Source organism: Dermacentor andersoni, chromosome 8 (assembly GCF_023375885.2).
Source record: "Dermacentor andersoni chromosome 8, qqDerAnde1_hic_scaffold, whole genome shotgun sequence".
Lineage (NCBI taxonomy): Eukaryota > Metazoa > Arthropoda > Arachnida > Ixodida > Ixodidae > Dermacentor > Dermacentor andersoni.
In genome coordinates, this window is record NC_092821.1 from 139,529,184 (window position 1) to 139,549,905 (window position 20,722).

The 20,722-nt window shown below is 45.8% G+C and overlaps 1 protein-coding gene across 1 annotated transcript; it reads left to right on the plus strand.

Annotated features, from left to right (window-relative positions):
* Window positions 1-16: 16 nt before the first annotated feature.
* Window positions 17-20,169, plus strand: Tsen54 (tRNA splicing endonuclease subunit 54). The gene is made up of 9 exons (XM_050173925.3): window positions 17-242; window positions 2,989-3,159; window positions 7,173-7,236; window positions 7,793-7,876; window positions 8,916-9,064; window positions 10,310-11,407; window positions 12,220-12,473; window positions 14,002-14,185; window positions 16,030-20,169. The coding sequence occupies exons 1-9, from the start codon at window positions 103-105 to the stop codon at window positions 16,184-16,186; spliced, it is 2,301 nt and encodes a 766-aa protein (XP_050029882.2). The 5' UTR covers window positions 17-102; the 3' UTR covers window positions 16,187-20,169.
* Window positions 20,170-20,722: the final 553 nt, after the last annotated feature.

The following is a 20,722-nucleotide window of genomic DNA, read 5'->3' on the forward strand; positions in this document are numbered from 1 at the left end:
AAATCCTTGGATCGGTTTGGCTTCCGACTTGAACTCGCCTTGTGCGGTTAGTCAACTTTCGTATGCCTTTCGCAGCCAACGCAAATCGTGCTGGCGGCAAGCATGGCTGCCGAAGCTGGAATGGAAGCTGCGGGTTGCGACGAGAAGTTAGACGAGGATGGCAAAGATAGCCCAGCCTCCCCAAGTGAGGCAGTTCCCACGACGAGTTCGACGGCAGACGACTACGCCTATCGGCCTCCAAGGTTGGGAACAACGCTCACTCTAGCAGAGGCGGCTGATTTCGCGTCGAACCGTGCCGTTCGCCAATCGCAGCTTTCATTGCGAACTCTGTGGTTCGCTTTCTCTTCCGCGAGCTACTGGCCCGAGTATACGATGTGCGATCACTTACTTGTGAACAGACTTAGCTGCTTGATTTTCTCTGGAGCTCATACGCAGTCCGTTTCTTGCAGATGCGTTGTTCACACACGTTTTGGAAGACACGCGTGCTTGGATCAACAACTTCGGAAGAACTGTATTTCATACATTCCTTGCGATTAGTTATGCAGTGGAAGTACGCTAGTGCAAGGGTCATTCAAAACGTACATTAATAGAGAATTTGTCTATCACTGCCACCTTCCTTTATTCGTTTGTCATCATCTTGGTCACATATGTCTTGGTTGGTGTGATAAGTGACGACTCATGTTCACAGTTGTACGTTGTGGTACCCAGTTAAGACATCCCACAGAGTCTGCAGCCTGTGCTGAGAATCACCTCAGTGCTTGCTTGCTTCGGTCTGAAGAGTATAGAAAACTGAGCGAGTTGGTATTGGTGAAGAATAACGATTGTATTGAGACAGGTATTGGTTCATGTGGCAGTAACAACACTGCACTAGGGACGAAGGAAGGCGTAGACACAATAGTTCCTGCCTTTGTCATCGTTTTCTGTGCGCTTTTATTGGCCATGCTTTAGTCTGAATGTGTTTTTTGCGATATTTCATGATTGCTTGTTCACGACATTTTTAGCGTCATCATCGTAGATCTAGCCCACTCAGTCACGTCCTATGCAGCAGTTCGATCGCTTCATACTTGCACAAGCTCGCCACATTCTTTAGATTTCTGCAGCCTTCGTGCGCCATACCTGAACCTAACTGATGACTAACCTAAGTATTCTCATTCACTTTCGAATGTTAGAAGGAAATTTATTTCAACATACTGCTAGCCTCACATTTTAGGCTGTTGCAGGAAAGGGGCAGGATACATATTCAAGAGAACACAGTTCAAGTACGAAGGTACAAATACCTCCTTGAGTGATCCATTCGTGGAGCACCCCCTTGAATGCTAGAGGCGATTCCAAACAGGGGTTCCAGAGGAATGAGGCAGCTAAGTATTAAACACCACTGCCTATCACGAACAATATCTGCTCTTAACTATGATGTCTGAAAGCAGCTAGGTGGGTTGCTAAAAAGTGCGAAGCAATTCTTTAAACATGTTCCAAGTTTGTGACTTTGTGGTAGAACAAAAGTTGTGTATAAGGTAGGGGCCCCTCTTTTGAACTCTACATAGGAAAGCCGCCGTTACAACATATAGCAGCCTCTGACTGGCTGTTACTCTAGTTGTCGTGTAAAGTTCTCAAAAGAAAAAAAAAGCTTTTGTCCTTGTCTTACTAGTTCCATGCTTTTGCATTTCTATTGTCTTTTTTTTACATAAGAAGTCTTTTTGCCTACGGAATAAAGGGAAACTTGGAATTTTAGACCAGAACGAATTCTTCTTCAACTGTGAAGCTTTTGTCCTGAAAACCCCGTTTGGATGTTTTAAAGCAAAAGCTTTACTGGCCGCGAGCTTACGATATCGCCTTGGCCGTGCTCCGAGGAGGCACATGACGTCACACCGCATTTCTCGTCGTTGCGTTCGCTTCCGCTCACTTTGCCAGGTGCATCGCATGCCTGATAACATGTCGGAGGATTGTAAAGGAGAGCTCACGTGTGCCGCAACCACAGTTGAGGTGGCAGTATCGATGGCGGCAATTCTGATAAGCAGGAGGAGGCCTGGAATTGACATTGGAACGAGATGAAGAGGAAACGAATTGCCCAGGAAACAGACAAACAGCACACCGAATGACTGGCTAAACGCCGCAACATAGCTAGACAACCAGACTAACCTGGACTTGCAATCAAGATTAACCAAGGCTAACCATGCTATGCCTTAGCTTTCGCTTCATATATCCTGGCATAGCCGAGCTAAGCCACTGCCAATTTTTTTGTACTTGTGCTACAGTTGGGTGGATGACAATTTTTCCCTTTCATGAACTTTCCTCCACCTTGTGGGCTTCCGCAGAACTGATTTGCCACATTACGAAGGGTAGGAACTATCAGGCAGCAACTAGCCCATGACTAGCATGCACGACGAAGATTAATGGGATTTAATGGCATGGGGGACATCCTGTTGTGAATGGCATTTGCAATATATTGGGAACCATTGCGCAAATTTGTGTGCTGGTGTGCATGTTAAAAGGACCTATTACACGAGCCAAATACAGCACACATTTATGATTACTCATGTTCGCTTTATCGTAAATTTGGCCTTGACTTTTCATCGGTAGCTCAGTGCCTTCGATGGCATTGTCCTGCTTAGTACGAAGTCAGGGGTCCAACTCCTGGCACCATTTCACTGGGGGTGTCATGGAAAGAGTCTCATTTACTGAGTTTTGGGTGCACCTCGAGAAAGCCCAAGGTGGTGAAAATCATGAATACTTTGTTTAGCGCAAAACGACAGAGACAAGAAAGACGACAGGACAAGGCGCCTTGTCCTGTCGTCTTTCTTGTCTCTGTCGTTTTGCGCTAAACAAAGTATTCATGGATTCGCACCAACTAGCCCGCCAACGCATTGTGGTGAAAATCAGTTCAGAGCATTGTCTACAGTGTTTGTCATAGTCTCGTTTTACTTTGGGAGATTAAGCAGCATCAGTCAGGTCATTAAACTTCATGTTATCCTTGTTTTTTTTACTCCTCAGTGGTGCAGATGTCTTCAAGTGGCACCAAGGTCGCATCCATGACAACCAAGTCAAAGTTTGGACGGGCACAAAGCGACTGGAGCCAGACGGGTCCACAGAGGAGACGGAGCTGGTGGAATCACTGCGAAAGAGCAGAGCCGACACGCTTGGCCGCGTCGGATCGCTCAGACCGTAAGTCTCGGAGCAGCATGCCACAAGGTCTGGGACTGGGATAGCTTATATGCGGTATCAACTTGGCAGCTGCGGGAAAAGTAGAGGAGCACGTGCCTCCTCTTCTCGTGCTTGGCTGAGGCTGTATTATGCGACAATTGTGGTATTTTTCCGTTGTTATTTGTCCTTCCTCACTGGCCAGCACGATGCCTGGCTTTCATTATTGCCAGTACCCGGCACTTGATGATGCAACAGGTGATAAGGAATTACTGGTATTAAAGGCAAAATATTCTCGCATAATATGGCTTCTCGTGTCCATGCTGTCAACTGGTATGGCACAATCTATCATTTGCCTTTTAGTGCAAAATCATTCATCAGGTGTGTTGTACGTTAGCTCCTGGCTATTTAAAACACTTTGGGCCACATATTTTTGTTAGAAGTTGTGCAGTCTCACTTATGCTCTTAGAACAAAGGAACGACAACACAGTAGTGCAAACACTCAACAGGGCATTTATTGCACGTTTCACACATTAATGCCTGCTGGCCGAATATGGGTGCGCGACAAATTGAGGAAGTCCAACTCGCCGCGACAGGATAGCGAGCAAATATCTTCACCCCATCCTGGACACTGACACCTAATCGTTTGTGTGTACGGTCATGTGAACGGCGGCACGTTCGAATGATCGTGCTCGTCCATTTCGTTGTCCTGCTCCTAGGCCAGGACGGTACCGCGAAGGGGGTCGGTCGCGATGCGCCAAGACTCCAAGCCAAGGAGGAAAACCCTACTCCCTGTCATGCCCAACTAATCCCGCTGTTAGGTTGCATTAGCAGTGCAACACTTGCACCATCTCTCGTAATACAGTAAACGCTCAGTTGTACGAACGTTAGCTTAATGAATATTTCAGAATAACGAACTTTTAGAAAATTCCCGGCAGTTTCCTATGTATACTATGCAAAAATCTTTCATTTAAGCGAATTTCTGAATAGCGAATATTTCAGTTGAACGAACTTGATCAGTGGACACGGGCTCATTTTTCAAATCATTTCAGAGAAGTTTTGTGCTCTGCAGTGCTGGCGTAGCCAATGCCCACTGCCCCTGAATCACCCCTCCAGTGACGTAGCAGTAACACCGGCTACAATTAGAAACTGCTGACGTAAATCCTGCCTTTCCCCCTGTGTGGTGAAAGCAAGCAAGAGGAACAGCGCAATGAGGTGATCGGCCTTGGGATGTAGACAGAGGTCTGTCACCAGCTGAATGTTGATAGCAACACTTCATTTGAAGGCTATGTGCAGTGTGACAGTGAGCTCGTTAACTGTGCTGAACTATGAGATCTGGAAATCGTTTCCTGTGGTCGCCCAGAAGAAGGAGAGTGCGACGAGGAAGATGCAGAGGCAGATTCAAATCCTGTAACTCTAGCCGAGGCTGTGGGATATGCCTTGGAAAGGTGCGAGACTTCGTGTCTCAGCAACACGCTGTGCCAGAGGAAGTGCGCAAGAACATAGACTCTCTGGACAGCTTTGTTCCTTCTTGCTCTTTAAGAGCACCAGTGCAAATGAAAGTTAGATTTTTTTACTAAGATAGGCAGCAACGTAACTGTTACACACTTCGCATATATTGATGTACATAACTCCATAAATTGCATTTCACATTTTGACTCGGATGTCTGCTGCGCCCTATGCTGTTCCATATTCCAGTGAATATTCGGTTTAGTGAACTTTTGGTTAAGTTAGCTATTTCTTTGGGTCCCTCGAAGTTCACCCAAGTGAGAGTTCGCTGTAAACCACATCAACCGCCGCAGCTACCGGGGGTAGCCGGATTACAGGAGATGCGAGAGTCATGCGGGGAAAACAACATCAGGGGACATGTCAGAGTGGAGCATCCCCGCAAAGTATCAGTAGTTGGGCGGGGTTATCTGTAAATGAACATATGAGGCTAGTCGAAAGCCAGGAATTGATGCAGTGGACAGAAGGAAATGTGTTATTTTGCCTCGCCCTGCAAAACCTTAAAATGAAGTCAAGTGCAGCTGCCCAAATGTTTAATAAAGTGACGTGAACATCTGGTTCAGTCTCTCATTCAGTGCATTGTCAACGTACAGGATATTGAATTCAATGAAAGCTTTACCACAGGAGCTCCTATATATGCGGGCAAATCAGAAAGTATTTGCCCCCCCCCCCCACCGCCCATTTTTTAAGCCAAATTACGGCTGTAAATGCAAAGTGAACATCTACATTCCCAGCGGTGGACCTTTCTTGTACCGGCCCGGCCTTATCTGCCGGGGTGGCTCTGCAGCACGGTGCTGCTGTCAGTTGTTGAGGATGGCAGCTGTGCTTCACACATCCACAGCATACGAGCAACGAAGTGCGATTCATTTTCTACGGAGCAAGAGACAGACGCCCATCGAAATCCACAGGGAAATGCAGCCCACGTAGGGGGATAGGTGTCTCGCCTCGAGAAGTGCGAGGTAGTGGTGTTGTTGTGAGTTCCCAAAAAGCCATGAACGCTTGCATGACAATGAGCGTTCGGGGAGGTTGCATGCGTCGCTGGCTGAGGACAGGGGCATTGGAAATTTAGTGCTGCGATGGGACAAATGTCTGAACCAGTGTGGGGACTATGTGGAAAAATAGTGTAAGATATGTAGAATAATACGTATATTTGTAATTACCTGTATGTAACTTATTTTCAGCTAATAAAAAATAGGGGCATAGACTTTCTGATTCACCCTCGCACATGGGAATGGAGAAATAGGTTTCCTCTGCAACCGTAGCACTAATTTTAATGAGCTTTGTTGCATTAAAAAAAGAAGGAAAATCTAGTGACTCTAGGAAGCAGACTTTTCATTTAAGTTATCAGTTTCTTTTTTTTAAATGTCGAAACTTACAATATTTCAAAAATCTTAAGTTGATTATCAAGTTTACAATTATTGGCAATTCTGTAAGCAGCTATATTGAGCCACCTGAAGTGGACAAAATTTATGTATTGTACAGACTACTGTGAAGCGTATCACTAATTTGTGAGCGGTATTTTTTGCAAAAGCCTTGTAAACATTTTATCGATTTCACATAAGCTATAAATTTGTCCACTTCAGGTGCTCTCTTAGGTGCAGCTTACAGGGTGGCAATACTATCTGTTCTTTTGGTGAACAGTTATGGGCTTATAAACTATGTGATTCAATTTTTTTATTTACCAATTTCATGCAATTTCTCTAATAAAAATTGAGGCCATGAATCAAAATATTGCTTCCTACAGTTGGTAGTGAGTCAGCTTTCTTAAATGCAAGAAATTTCACTTGGTATTGGTTAAGTGGCTCTGCTTCACAGGTAGTATTTAAATAGGGGAGCTGCAGTTGGCCCAGATGTAAAGCCGTCTCTTAATGAGATCATGTAAAGTGTATGTGTAAATGTCAGCATTATCTGATAATCCATGGCTTTTATTCTGAATCTATGAGCATTTTTTCATAGGTGTGTTTTGTCATAGATGTGTTTAGCTGTAGATGCTTTATTAATTGAATTTACTGGGAGCCTGTTCTAAGTTAAACTATTTTTAACCTGAATTTTAAAGCATTGCATGTTCTCACTAAGATATTGAGATATTTATTTCTGTTGTTCTGCAATTCTAGATTACTTGGGTTTAGAATATTCTGAGTTGGAGGTTCGTTGTCATCAGTTTTCCTAGCTGTGAATAATTATCGTGATCTCCCTCGTACTTTATGCACTTGGTATAGTTTATCATTTATTGTTTTTTTTTCCCCCCGACAACACAGTTTAGGTATTTCATGTGTGAAGCTAAAACGACATTTTTTACGCATTTCACAGGTATGAAGTGTTGTGAGCCTAATGTACCTCGTTGGTGAATCAAATTATGATAATCAAATCCCCATGTACTTTCTGCACAATGATTATTGATATCATAGTGAGTTGTACATTTATTTTGCATTTAAAGTGTGAAAGGCTCCCAGAGAGCTCGTTGCACCGGTAACGTTAGTCACAACGATTTCTTGCTGCTGCATTGTCACGTGACAATTTTTTCTTCGCAGCATCGACGTCTTGCAAGCCCTGTGGGACGACCAGGAGAAGAGAGTTGTCGTGACCAAACACAAGGTACATATTTTGTGCGCCCCCCTTATCAGTTGCTTTGAGTTGTTCGCGATCGCGTTAGACAAACTAAACATTTCGTCGTAAATGCAGTGTTACGATAGCCACTTAATCGCAGGTTGCTCACTCCTATAACCTAAGCCATCTGCTGGCTTCCGCAGCTAGGGGCACCTGTTGTGCGCAGCCAGGCGTGTGACACTCGATATGCGAGCATTTTTGGCCAGTGTCCCAGAATGGGCTTGTGTGCTGCTCGGTAGGTGCCTGGACAGCCAATCAGAACAAGAGCCCAGAAGAGAACGAGTTGGCAACTAAGCATCGAAGAAGTATGTACAGAGAAATGAGAAAGGCGGCGTCAAAAGTAGCTGAGCATGGAGGAAGAAGTGAAGTGACTAAAGTGGCACCAGAGAGGAACGCATTGGGCGAGGGACGTTGAGTTGCGCAGAAGTGAACATATTTAACACCCATGGTGTTAAGCAAAGTCGTTTCAGTGAACGTTAAAAAAAGCTTCACTTGTCACTGACTTTTTTTCTTTGCACTTTTTTCTTTTCCCCCACTCTTGCAGGGCACCTACCTCAAATTTATGGGCACAAAAGTGGGAGACAAAATGGTGCTGCACCCACTGGAGGCACTCTTCCTGCTGGAAGCGGCAAGTTTCCTCAACTAATGTGGCACTCAAAGATTAAAGTTTCAAGAAAACACTTTACATGTGGCTGGCATCGTGCTTAGCAAGTAGCCCTTGACTCATTTTTGCAGCTGCATGGTTTGTTGAGGGTTGAAAGAGCTTGAAATACGTTTTTTTGAGTACCGTCAAAAAACGGGCAGCCATCGACATCGCACACGACTTCGCTGAATATGGCAAGTCACTTCTGCAAAATTCTGTGAGGTGGTCGAGAGGGCAAGCCTCATGACAGGAAAAAAAATTCTCGGCAACTCTTTCCTCTTTGCGTATTTCCGCAGAACTGACTTCATATTCAGTGTTGCCCACATTGAGCTGTCGTTTAATTCAGCCTCGCTATGCGATCTGCTAGCCCCCTGGTTAACTCGGATCGTTCAGAGCAACTGCCCCAGGGAGGCATTGAATCTGGTTGTTGGAGACCCTTGGACCAGGTTGAATTTTCTTCAACCATGAAGCTTTGTTTCCGAGAAACCCATATAAGTTTTCTTTATTGTTATTTTTTTGTTTTGTTTATTTTTTAGTGCTATGAGTGCTGTGCCATTATCTGTTGCAAAATGTGCCAATTGTCACTACATTCAAATTAGCAGTTGTTGATGAAGTGGTAGTTTGGCTGTTGGCCATCTGCAACACCTGGAAAGAAAGGTGCTTTACGGTGCAACCATCAGCACAATTGATAACTCAAGGGCAATGCCGCCTTTTCTGCGGTAGTAGCCACGGTTCTTCAGCAATGCTCCTCAGTGATTCGCGACCTATGAGCTTATATCAAGCGCTTTCGCCGTCACCCTAAACTCTAGTGCTAGAGGGAATGGGTGCATCTCAAGCAGCTGTTTACCATTAGAATTGCTGAGGGGTGCTGTCGAAGCGACGTGACAACTGGGCTCGAAGGGCAGCACTGTCTTCCACTTAGCGGTGTAAAGTAAACAACGAGCTGAGGGCACAGTTGTAAATTCGAGAGTCGACGTTGTTGCTAGTGCCAATGCAGTGATCTTGCTTTCCTGCATGATTGCAGAATCAGTTGTTGCTGACACGCGATGGCACCTCGATGAGCATCTCGGAGTCCTACGAGGTTCTACTGAAGGACGGCGATGACTACGACAAGTACCTCGTCTACTCACATCTCCTTAGGGCCGGATACATTGCTATTCCACACAAAAAGCAGTGAGTATTTTTTTATTTTCTTCACTTTGTTTTCAAGAGGAAGCCTCACCTCGAGGCCATGTATCCAATTTTTCTATTGAGATGTGTGTGATACACAGAACTGACTTGAGTTAAATTTGTTACGTTCTAGAGATGAAGCTTAATTATGCCGACTCTAGGGGGCAGTATTTTTATTTCGGGCCTAAAATTTTTTACAAAAGATTACCGAAAATCGGCAAGTTAGAAAAAAAAAAGTGACCAGAAAGTTCACAAATGCGTAACTCTCTATAGAAAATAGATATTTCGGTTTCATAAACGGCATCTGTTAGAACATCTGAAGTGGTCAAATGTGACGTATGAGCTTGCAGCTTTTGTGAATCTCTTACACGGTTTTCAAAGGTTCTGCTAAGAATCTTAGTCACATATTAAACCTGCATATCTCGGAGTGGCGTGCAATGCATCTCTATTTTCTGGTTTATATATCTCAAGAGGTACAGTTTACAGAATTGTGGTACACGTTTTTTATTTGCGAGTTGGAGTTGTGTGCTTGATGCCGCAATTTTTCCAAGTGTTGTGATTTCCAAGAACTTCTGTAAAAAAAGTTACGGCCTAAATGAAAAATCTGTTTCCTAAAGTTGGTAGTTTCTAACATTTTCCTTAAAATTCAACAAACCTCATTAAATTTGACTTGTGGATGCCTAGAAAAACAATTTCGCCCACATACATGTAGACAAGAGCATCTGCGACCTTTTTGTTAAGCTGCAGCTGTGTTTTCCAAATTGTGGATTGTGACTGCAGGTAGGTTGCCCCATATTCAAAGGGGTCTTTGGAAACGCCTTGAGAGCTTCAATAACAGTTCTTCAAGCAAAACCTTGGTGTTGGTTACGCATTTACACTATGCTAAGATGACCTGCAGTGAGCTGTTGTCACATTATCCAAGCACAGATGATATGTCGTAGCCAGAGTGCTGCTGATGTGTTGTGTAAATCAAATGGTTTAATGCAAAGTGAATGCAGAGTGTGTGACTTGACTTCATGATCAAACAGACCGGCAAGTTTGTACTTGTTTGTACTTTTAGATTTACCACTGGTCTCTTATAGCACACTGTTTAATCACAAATATGTAGATTATGCACGGAGTTGGAGGTAGAAACGAACAAACAAGAAACATGGCAAAATTCTTCTGTGTGGAATGAGCTGTATACACTGCCCATTTTGTCACGTCATGTGGCTATCCTTGGTGATGTTGATACAATAATTGTTGCAGGGAAAGCTCCAAAACATCAACACCTGCCAAGCCAGAAGCAAAGAAAGTAAAGGATGAGCCACATGAAAGTGACGATGACGTGGTCTGCCTGGACGACTCGGACGACTCGGACATCTCCATCATCGAGGTGATTCCGGCCAAGTTGCCCAAGCTCGACCCTTCCGTCACAATCATGCCGGCGACCAGCCCAAAAAAGAGCCTGTTCCCGGAGAAACGGCCTGCCCAGTGTGCTGAACTCTCCTTCCCAAAGTATGTTGCCGGTCAGTTGCTGACCCTGAAACGGCCGCCTCGGCACCTCCTTCCCACTAATGTGTACCCTTCGAGAGAGTGGTATGAAGTCGACACCGCCGGCTGGAAACAGGAAGAGTCCACCAGGGAGAAGCGGAGAACCAGGGGCTGGTACGAAGAACGGCCGTTGGCAAATTGGGACCAGAGGCACAACTCCGGGCGAAGGAATCCTGCGATCCCGGAACTACGGCCAGACCCTCAGTGCCAGGGCAACGGAGAGGCGTGGCAGGCCGCAGACGCGTCGTCGTGGCATGCCACGAATAACTCCACACCGACAATTCCGGAGCAGCGCAGAGATGGCAGAACATGGAACAACTCGGACTCTGCCGGTTACCGCACCGGTCAGCCTCGGGGCCCGTACCAGGGTGGCAGCGGACCGTGGAACAACATGGCGAGGCCACCGTACGACGCGTCTCACGACCGGCCGTGGTGGTCGGGAGGAGGAGGAGCTGGTCAGCCACAACCGTGGAACCTCGCCGACCCTCGAGGAGGGGCCAACCTGGAAAGAGTGCCACCACCACTGCCTTGGGGGCCGGGCCAGCCCTGGCGCTCCATGCCACCGCCCCCGCTTCCACCACTCCCGCCACTGCTTCCAAGCTGGCCTCGGAATCCTCAGGAAGGCGCTCCGCATGGTTCTGGCAATCAGTACGGCTACTTTACGGAAACATACGTGAGTGAAGCGTCGCAGCGAAGCCAGGAGTCAAGACGGTCCGGATCGAGCTCTTCATTCCACTCTGGACCGGGCCGGCCAGACCGGCCGAATCGGCCAAACCAGGCATCATACCGAAGAACAGTTCAGAGGAATGACAGGTATACATGTACTTGCAGAGCCTGACGAAAATTTCATAGAGCGAAGTGGTTGTGAGCTTGGGCCATTAGATAACCAAGGGTTTCGCGGCTGGTGTTTTTAGGTTTTCCGGAGGCTTTTAGATGAGGTCAGTACAGTGCCAGTCATCAAAATGTTCTGCTGCTCTCTGGGCTCAACCACGTTGCTAGCCTCACTGAATTTCTGGGTTCATTGTGAAGAGTCGTGCGTGTACTTACACTCCATTTCATAAATAGCAAGGCAATGCTATGAAGGCTAGAGACAGATTTTTCTCAGTACTCGTATTCGCGAACAAAGAACATAGTGCATCATAGATGAAGGAAAGACATGGGTGTGCATAATGTAATTTTATGCAACATTAAGTCTCATGCCTTTATGAAGAGAAATATGATGTAATTATTACATGCGAGGCGGCTCTGATCTGAATCCATCACCGGACAAGCAAGGCAACGCGTTTCTGCAACTTGAGTCCACAACGCGCCTCCTGCGCTCATGAACAAAACAGTATGTCACATACTGGTAGCATGAAAGTTTACAGATATGATTCGAACATAACCTTTTGTCCACAAGCTCGTACTTGTAATATGTGCAGTATTTATTCCGTAGAAAGCATTGCAGGTCGAAAACAACTGCACTGTGAATTGTGCCGAGTGAAACTTATATGACTGCAGTAACTTAAGCAGCTCCAGCAGCGCTGCCTGATAAGTATGAAGTCGAAGTATATAGAGCACTCATTTGCGCAACGTCCACCATCTTCTCCACTCTCTGATCTCCCACTAACCGTTCCTCACGGCAGCCCTCGCCGAAACTGGCACGGAAGGCCGCATCGACCGAGCCACTGGCAGCGGAGCGGGGGTCGTGGCGGTCCCGACGAGGAAGACTATCCCTCCGCCTTGCCACCCTTCCCCGCAGAGGCGACCAGCTGGACCGAGCTCAAGTCTGGCCGGACTCAGGCCGAGCGCTCGGCGGCACTGCTGGCTTGTGAGGGTGCCGTCCTCTGGAAAGGTTCCATCCAGCCCCTGGTCGTGCCTACACGGGATCTCTCGATACGTGAGTGGGTTGCTGCATCCGCTGCCATTCAGACATGCATGGTTCAGGCATGCATGGAATTTAATCCAGTATAACAGTGATAGCGCATTTGTTCTTCGAAGAGAAAATGTGTGATACCTAATGCAGGCATCCATTATTGAAAGGAAAGCGTAAGGGAAATATATTTGTTGTTTTCATTTAAATGTACAGGTAATAAGGAAAAAGGAAATGAAAGAGCACGAAAAAAAAAAAAACTGACTTGTCACCGGTTTAAGCTGCTGCGAGTGCTTGAATGCTAATAAGGTGTTCCACCTTAAAGGATAACACTGTACTGACAGCTCTTAGACTGCTCATAGCTATGTCTAAAGCATACGATTCTCTCAGTGGTGTAGGACGTTATGTTCAACGGGTTCTTTGATTTACTTGATTTTCTTTGATGTAGGCATTTGTTATGTGCCACTTGGTGTGCACTTATTCGTGTCCAATCGTCCATAATGGGTGTGTGCCACTGTAACGCAGGAGGTACGGAATCCTTAAGTGTAGCTAGATATGTGTCGTGCTTCTCTGTGCACACACCTGTCGTCACCATTCTTCTCTTAACACGGATCATTCATTGCCTCCGTCCTTGTGACATCGCTGCTTAGGCGTCTGACACTGCATCCACCCAACTTGGCGTTAGCATTTCGCCGTAGTTTTCGAGCAGTGCAGTTTTCGTAAACTGAAAAAAGTATTGCACAAGATTAACGTTTCGACCTTTGTGGTGGATAAACATAGGCATTGCATGAAGTTGCACGTTGCACAAAATGTAACTAAGTACAATTCCACGCATCACCGTTAGTTATATGGGATTTAATACACAGCGCTTGACTGAAGCTTCGCTTCAGATGGATTTCTAACATGTGTGTTAGATCTGCATTATTATTACTATTGTTTTTATATCATTCTGAAGCCTGATTTTGCCACACGCAAAGGTAAAGTCATTCAAGTCCTTCCCAGTGTAATCAAACGTGCCTCTGACTAAGAAGTGACTCACAGAAGAACGTAAACTTTATTTTCAAATAAATCAGATTCAAGTCTGGCGTCATTTTAGTGGGTCTGGGCACCCGCCGTGGTTGCGGTTCCAAGACCTTGTCTCGAAGCGGCTTCCTCGGCTCGCTGGACGGCCCAGAGTTGTGCTGTCAGGTTCTAGCTGTGCAGTGCGGTCTTCCAGCGCGAGCGGAGGCTGGCGGTGGAAGAGACGGAGGGGTCGGCACTGCCCGACTTGTTTGTTAAGTCCTGACACTCCCATAACATGTGATTAAGTGTGGCAACCTCGCCACACGACGTGCATCTGTTTGTAGTGTACATGTCTGGATACATGACATGCATGAGTCTGGGGTTTCTGTAAGAATCCGTTTGTAAATTGTCTGAAGCATACTTCTTGCGTCCTCTCTAACCTAGCGTGAGGAAATGGGTGTACGCGTCTTTGTAACTGGTAGTGTGTAGTGATGTCGTGACTGACAACTTCCTTCTTTCTTTTTTTTTTTTTTTTTTTTTCTTCATGTTTCAGCGGGCATTGTGTCTGAGCTTGTGATCCTCAAGGAGGTCGACCTGGTAAATGGCGGTCGGCACACGAGCAGCCCAGCGCTCGATGATGCCGAGCCCTTGACGCCAGACCTGGACGTGTATTTGCCTGGCACATCGTACACCAAGAGGAACCCTGGCACTCCAGAGTGCAGAGTCTGCATGGTCAGGTGAGACAGTTTTCTCTTAAACGAAGTCTTTTCTTGGCACAAGTTAAGCGCTGCGAGGTTGCTGGAGTGGTATTTTAACAGTCCACATTGACTTAATATTTGCCGGTAGTGTCCCTTTAAGTGTACCGTTAACCCCCGTCTGGTACAATGATTCCTGTCCTGACAAGAAATATCTTACATAGGTAAAAAAGAAACAGAACACTAATGTTAGAAATGCAAATGGTCTGCATTGAATAATAAGAAGAGAACTGAGAGGCCCGATTCCCGTGAGTCGAAACCATATAAAGCCAAGGGAAGCATCGGGGAAACTATTTGTTGTTTTAATTGAAATGTAGAAGTACTACGGAAAAGGAAAACGAAAGTGGACGAAAAAAAACAACTTGCCATTGATGGGAGCCAAACCCACATCCTAAGCACTATGCGCGTGTTGCACTACCAATTTGCCTACAGCGGCGACTGTTCCCAGGTGCACATTCTTGGGTACTATTTGTACAAGATCTAACACGGGGAGTGTACAGCACCAGTAATTTCACCTGTGGTTTCCCTGGCGGCTTCACTGTCTCTTGGCCTTATGTCGGCATTGTCACTTTTGGAAACCGCCTATAGTTAATGTCCAAGTTGCATCTCCAGCAATCTCAAGTAAGGAGCTCTATAATCTCATAAAGCCTCGCTTTTCCATCCTGCAAGTACCAAAATCTTGTCGTGGCCGTCAAGAATTACTGTCATCTAGTTCAATCCTGGCGTCAGTGATAAGGAGGTTGTCTGCTGCACATAAACGTTGTTCTTTCCAATACTACTACACGAATTGCCCCATGTTGCATTGGGTCTCTGCCGTATCTATGAAGCCTCCTGCCCAAGAGTTATCCACTGCCTCGAGTGGCACAAAAGTAGTCTTGTGTAATAATGTGTGGCCATATTTCACACTGTTGTGATTGCAAATTAAGAAGTACAAAAGACCATGCACTATCGACTCCAACAGCGACGACTTGGACTAAGAGTCGTGACACCACCTTGAGTGGTTATCAGTTCACGAAAAAAGCCTTCCGTATGTCACCAAAAACTCCACTAGAAATTTTTATCATTTTTTGCCTGTCTTTAGTCATGCCGGTGCAGGAAATGTAAACGTTTTACTCCAGTTATGAAATTATTACCAGAAAGGGTTGAAAGTCTCTCCTATTGTTGATTTTATGACTGTTTGTCATAGGTTACCTAACCTAACGTAACTTGCAATCATGCCACGTCAACCGGTGCAATAAATCAGAACAAGAGAGAATTATAGCTTTGACTGACCCACATGGCTTGGTTTGCCCACAAATTGTGCATGTTGATGGCCTGTCGAGCAGTTTCCGATGCTAGTATGTGTGCTGTCATGGCCATTACAAAAAAAGATGGGCGCACCGAAACTTGTCCACCGATCAGTTTCAAAAACCACAAGCAGTTCATTTGTGTTTGCCAATCAGACGCCAGGCATAGCACAAGAAAGCCACCTTTGTTTTAGGCCTAACACAGTGGTGGACCCCCGACGACTGCTTTTGGCTGCCGTCTGAACGATAACCGTGCGTGCCAGTTTCTTGCGGACAGCAAGTTATTTTCATTACTACATCTGCTTGTTCCCACTAAGATTACTTTTGTGGTGAGCGGCAGCCATAGTGTGGCTACACTTCATGGCTGTTTTGATCGCATCAAGCCACACTGACTTTCACTGCTCGCAAACAGCACGTGTGGTGGCAGCGTAGAGCCCTTAGTACAGCTGTGCTAGGTGCTTTCTTGTTCATAAAATAATCCGTGTGGGTCAGCCTTTACTGTTCCCAGTGGAATTGCAACGTCTTCTATATCTGCGGCAGGTGGGAAGATGGCCCGGCCCGGCTGCGAGACCTGAAGCGTAGACAGGCGACCGTGACCGACAGCGCTCCCCTCGTGTTTGCGACGGTGGACCACGGCCAGGTGCATCTGTATGCGTTTGACGTGATGGAGGCGCCTCGTTTCTTTCCGGCACCCTGAAGTCGGAAGTCGCTTTGTTTCAGGGTATGAGATCCTCGCGTGATACCTCGATATTGCGTGGGTGGGGGGGAGACTATGTTTCTGGAATGTCATTAGATCTCCAACTGGTCTCCAAGCGGCCTGCTTTTGCCCGGCTGACTCGAGATGTGCCAGCTTCCGATTGCTGCAATTGCACACTGCCACTAGGTTGTACATCAGCAGGCAAGCAGAAAAAAAGAAGATTGCGCATTCAAGAGGTAGGCCCCATTGCTACCAAGTTCGAACTTCAGTAGTGCTGTTTATAGCGAGTCTTGAATGCTGTAGAAATTTTGTATACTGTATAATCGAGTATTTTTTTATAGTAACGTTAACTGGAACGATTGTCGGTATGCGAGGCTAGCAATCCAGTCTTATTAGAAAGGTTTTGCACTTTGTTACAGTGTTCCATTACCGGTATTGCCCTGACTTTCTGCCAGCTTCAGCCGTTGCTGGTTAATCGACACTGTGTGTATACCCCTGGTATGGATTAGCTAGTGCATCAAAGGTGCCAGGGAACCAGCTTGACACATGCTAGCATGGAAGTAACACAGTGGCACTTGAAAGGTTCACCTTGTGTTGCTTTTTTTTTGTGGGGGGGGCTTATGCACTTCGCAGTGCACCCTTTTTCTGCTGGCTGCCACTGTTGGAAACTGTGTTCGTGATGCTGTATATGTCTGTGCGTGTCATCACTATGTGTGCTGGGTTCGGATAAATGTTTTTCTCTGGCTAGTTGGTTTACGCCTGTGAAGCTTAACCTCCTGCACAAAAACACGCAGCTGTGGTCAAGTGAACAAACACAGATCGGATGTAAAGCCGGTCTCCTAACTTCATTTCGTTCAGGAGCGTTACAACAGAATTCTTACGCTTGCTGAGGCAGGAATCAACTTGTTTGAAATGCTTGTTAAAGGCTGACGAAAGAGCCTGTCCAGCAGAATGGTGAAGCTGCCATCCTTTAATCAGAAGTCAGAACAGTCAGCTGGGATGCGTCTGCCTTAATACACAGTCGTGTCCTGTAGGTCATGTTGCTCACCTCAGTCTTCTAATGAGTGAATGCTCAAGAATGCTACTGTAACGCTTCTGAAAGAAACAGAGTTAGAAGATCCATGCCTCATCTTGTCTATGCTTGTTTTTTTTGTTTTTCATTTGTTCATTTGTATTCCTCCACACTTCCGTGCACAGATCATCTGCTTCATTAACAGGGATGCAGGTGTTGCTTCACGTGAAGTTATAAAGAAACGTCGACGTGCTCTTTTTAAATCACACTAGTATCTCCATCTTCTTTCCTTTTTAATTCTGCAGTAGTTAGAAAGTTTACTTAGGAATATTGTGGATGCAACAAAGCCTGTTTGCATTGTACTTGTGAAATTAGAGCCCACTAGAGATTTGACTGGGTTGTTTGTCTTAAGCTTTGGATCTCACTGCATTTTCATTGGCTTGGACATTTGCAAAAGATGTGTAGACTCGATTTTTTTGTTCTAGACTCCAAAAACTGCATTCATTGCATTAACTTGTGTGAGGTGAGCAATGAATGTAGGCATTGATGTCCAATTTTCAGCCAGATGCTATGCATGCGTCAACTTTCACTTTCGTGAGTTATGCTGCACGTGCGAATATCCCCTACATCGCAACTAGAGCATCTCGTGCCAACAATTGAGCATGGGTTTGAAAGAATGTATTCATGGTTTGTTGATGCTTTTGCATACCTGACTTGAAAGATCTGTAGGCTTGTCCTTTTAAAGGGCCCCTAAATTACCTCTGGCATCTTTTCTTTTTACATATATTAAGTACACACGCGCATTCTGTAAACAAAAAACGAACACATTTGGCAAACATAGCAATGCTACATTCCGCAGGGGCGCCAGAAAATAAACAATCCCGTGCTCCTCGTTGGGCTCTCGCGGTCCCTTCTTTGCACATTGCAAAGCCAGCAGGGTCATGTACGTGACATCGCCTGGGTAAAAGCCATCGATTGGCTGCCGAGAGCTGGCCGTGTATTCTGAGAAGGGAGGGGGTGCTTGCCCATTGTGTGCCACCCACTCTACCGTGAAGCTTCCATTCAGACGGCATTGTGCAAAAGGTAACCAGCGGGTGGGACAATGGGCGATCCCTTTTGGTTGGTTAATACGACTCGTAGCCTTCCAACACTGCGTGGTGTGGGCCGGAGCATGTGGCGAGGAGAAGGAAGCATCCGGGGGGAGGGTAGCGAGGGCAAGTGAGAAACTGCGACTGCCGCCTAGCCCTTGATCAAACGCCTGCAACTTCGCTCTTATGGAATCATTTTGAAAGGTTTTACTGCTGGTATGCAGTGGCCGCTACGTAAAAGGATCTTGAGTTCAGAGTGGTTTAGGCGCCCTTTAGGATAGGAACCGCTCTTGGAGACGGAACTTTGGAAGACGAACATCTGTGCTGAAGTCAGGGTTGGTGCCAAGAGGATGGCATGGTTTATTTCATTTTTCGAAGCTATGTTGCCAACCGTCAGTGCAAAACTCTTTTTTTTTTTCCAATGTGCAACTGCGTCAACTGAGGACGTTGGAGAACCTGTACTGGTGTGAAATCAGGAATCGTCGTCTATGCAGTGGACCCCCCAAAACATGAGAGAATTGTGTCCGTGTGTGCCCAGGCTTGTAGTGAATAGCGTAGACATTCTCCTGTGTTTTATGGAACTTTGGGTAGAGAACTGATTCATTTCTAATTGAAGCACGATGTGCTATGTTCCACCTGCATGCAGCGCTCCGAGTGCTAGCACAAGTAATGTGTACAAATGTATATAAAATAAAGTGGCCCCACACATGTAAATGGGCAGGGAGCAGAAACGTCATGTCCCTAGGCTTTCCTTTTTGGCTTGTAGATAGCCTATTTAAGACATATGCGATGGTGTTGTTCAGCTGTGTTTATTGCCTGCTGTGTGACCAGGATAATCATGCAATTATAGAGAAAGAAAGACAAATTAAGGCTTTAGTGAAGTGAGCTAGCGAGGCAAAAAATTATGCATGCCACCAAAGTAAGAATGACCAAGGGCGTAGTACCAGCATTACTGTAGTCTAACTCAAAGGAGTCATTATTTGGGGACTAACTGCTCGTTGTTTCTTAGTCTGCAACCGATCTGCAATTTTCTTTTTCCTTACTTCCTGAGGCTGCTTTAAAACTTTTTCATCAGTGATGCGAGAATTGAGCCAATCTTCTGCCCTGAATTTGGTAACTGCAGAAACTGGTGCCAGCCACTAATTGTTGTCATTACTCTGCACAAAGTGCCCTGGAAACTGAACTGCCTCCTTTCTTTTTGTACTGCTGTGTGGCAAGGCCAAAGTGACTGTCGGCGTTTGCCTTGCAAAATACACGTGGCAGCATTCCCATGATTTGGTCTGGTTATCATCAGCAACTTACTTCCTTTTACATAAGAGAAATTGTATAACAGCAAGGTCTGTTGCTGTCATTTTCAATGACCTGTTTCTATAGGCAGCTATTCCCAAGTCATTGTACAAGTTGTTTATTGCACAGTATTTGCAGTTGACAGACCCTAAACCATAATAGCCTTCATGTTCAAGGTAAATTCTGTGGAATATGTGAGCATTGTGTACATATTGAAATCATGTTGCGTGTGCAGTTTAATCCATCTATTGAAAATATAATTTTATATGAATTTGTAGCCTGCATATTATTTGTATATGATCAAAATGATGCAAAAGAGCAATGTTTGGTAATTCTGATGGTTTTTCATAGATTGCATGTATTTCCAACAATTTTGGTTGTTATGTGCTTTGTGTCCACTTGCACATCTAGCTATGTACAAATGAATTCATTAGTATTTTGCATGCCACTCTTGCTTTTGCACCCCTAGTAAGATGTACATATACTGTCTTATGTTTACATACACACCCTGTAAACATCATATGTCACCTTGCGATGTTCACATGTCGGGTCGATATTTCATATTTACACAGAATACATCTGTTGCTCACCCCCTGCGTACCTTGTATTTCTTGTTTGGCTTCACGGCGTCTTGACACTCGACGGCGTAGATTAAACCGTGTTCTCTCTAATCTGGGTCCCGCGCTGCCAAGTGTTTATAAATAGGCGCATTGCGTGGGTGCAGTATTTCGTGTGTCGGGTAGCGCCGCATGCTTTTGGCAAACGTCGCACTCGTTGCTGGGATGAAAAAAAAAATTTAAAAGAATTGTCTCGTTCGCGCAATGGCGGAACGAACCGCGGGGCCGGAGTAAAAATACCTCAGTGCGATAAATATTTTCGGGTCCGGCGGCGCAACGCGACGCGGCTTTCGTCTGCTCCTTCTCGTCCGCCTTTCTGTTTTTTAAATCTAACTAGACAAACGTCCCGACGCTGTGCCACTACAGCATACTACAGCTGTAAACTACGGCAGCAGCGCGGTGGCTCCATCTTGCCTCGACTCCGGGATATGGGCCACGGTCGCCGCACAAACAGTTCACGCACAAACATATTTTCTCGCACAAACACGCACACTTCGCGACGACCGGCGCTACGACGACCACTGCGACGGAG

Excerpts from the sequence above, each read along its gene's own strand:
- Tsen54 (XM_050173925.3), top strand. The coding sequence starts at position 103 with ATGGCTGCCGAAGCTGGAATGGAAGCTGCGGGTTGCGACGAGAAGTTA. Across the intron at positions 9,065-10,309 it reads GCTATTCCACACAAAAAGCA|GGAAAGCTCCAAAACATCAA; the intron begins GTGAGTATTTTT and ends TAATTGTTGCAG. Across the intron at positions 14,186-16,029 it reads TGCAGAGTCTGCATGGTCAG|GTGGGAAGATGGCCCGGCCC; the intron begins GTGAGACAGTTT and ends TATCTGCGGCAG.